Source organism: Etheostoma spectabile, chromosome 14, assembly GCF_008692095.1.
Source record: "Etheostoma spectabile isolate EspeVRDwgs_2016 chromosome 14, UIUC_Espe_1.0, whole genome shotgun sequence".
Lineage (NCBI taxonomy): Eukaryota > Metazoa > Chordata > Actinopteri > Perciformes > Percidae > Etheostoma > Etheostoma spectabile.
In genome coordinates this window covers 24560883-24562257 of record NC_045746.1, presented here as the reverse complement: position 1 = coordinate 24562257, position 1375 = coordinate 24560883, and the positions used below count along the sequence as shown (strand labels likewise).

At 36.2% G+C, this 1375-nt stretch overlaps 1 protein-coding gene across 1 annotated transcript in view; it reads right to left on the bottom strand.

The window, feature by feature from the left end:
- Positions 1 to 505: 505 nt before the first annotated feature.
- LOC116701905 (glyceraldehyde-3-phosphate dehydrogenase) overlaps positions 506 to 1375 on the bottom strand; it is a 12195-nt gene continuing 11325 nt past the window's right edge. The window contains exon 12 of the mRNA XM_032535945.1: positions 506 to 810. Within this exon, the coding sequence (XP_032391836.1) occupies positions 741 to 810 (70 nt within the window). The 3' untranslated portion in view covers positions 506 to 740. The remainder of the gene's footprint in view (positions 811 to 1375) is intronic.

Genomic DNA, 1375 nt, shown 5'->3' with positions numbered 1-1375 from the left:
TCCTTGGGTCTTATTCATGATTTGTGTTATTCATGATTTGAGGAGGGGTGAGACTGTCACAATCAATCGTTAGACATAAGAGATTAATTTTCATATAAAATTATCAGGAATGCCATGTCTCCCCAGAGAACGTATACATACTAAACGCCATCCTCTGAACTCTCATCCTGCCTTCTTCTCTGGGTTTTATGTTCGACTTAAACCACCTAATTAAAATTTTGAATGAAATTAATTTTGTATTCTGCACCAAACCTCAATGTCCCTCGTCTGGACACGTCCAATAGAACAGCTTTAGGAGTCTAAAAATACACCAAAAACACAGACAGGTGATTAAGTAGATTTCAGAGTGACAAGTTAAGACTCTCCACCTTTATTTCGAGGCTTAAAGTCGCAGCGTAGGCGCTGAAGGAATGAGCCATAAGGACAGTTTCATCGCAACACGTTCAAAATAATAAAAAATAGACACCAATCACAGCAAGTACAAGTTACATCATGAAAACAGCAAGTCTTTCCACAAACAGAGGACTTTATTGTCACGTTAATGATGTGCAAAAGGAGCCGGTTTGCATGTTTAGTGCAACCAGACCATTCAGAACAATACAGCTCAGTGATGGAAAATATCTCTATAAACACGGCTATGTTCAGTTCTTACTACTGGACACAGCTGAGGTGACTGTCATACAAACTTGGTATCATCAAGGAAGAGGGAATGATGATTATCACTGAGTGGCGACAGGACTTTACTCCTTGGAGAACATGTGCTGGACCAGGTCGCACACGCGGTTACTGTAGCCAAACTCGTTGTCGTACCTGCATGCACAGTTAGTGGTAGAATTTAAGTACATTTACTCAAGTACTGTACATTAAATTTGAGGTACTTTACTTCAGTCTATTCATGCCACTTTCTACTTCACTACATCTCGGATAAAAATTACATTAATCACAGCTTTAGTTACGAGTTACTTTACAAATTAAGATTTTTTTTGCACATAAATCACATGTAGTTCATAAAATGCAACGTTTTATTATAAATTTAACTACCCAACAATATGACACCTGCAAGTCCAGCTGACATGATTAGACAAATAATTACGCTGTTTTGATTCTTTCCAGTTTCTAAAATGTGAGGATTTTTCTGCATAGTACTTTTAATACTTTACGTACAATCATGATATTAAATACAAATATATAAATAACATTTCAACACAGGACTTTAACTTTTAACAGTATTCTTACAGTGCAGTATTAGTACTTTTACTTACTTTAAGTAATACTTTTTCCAATGCTGCACACAATGAACAGAGATGGGATATTAATGAATGGAAAAAACATCCCATCAGAGGGATACATGGTTTTTATGTAAAAATATTGGGGG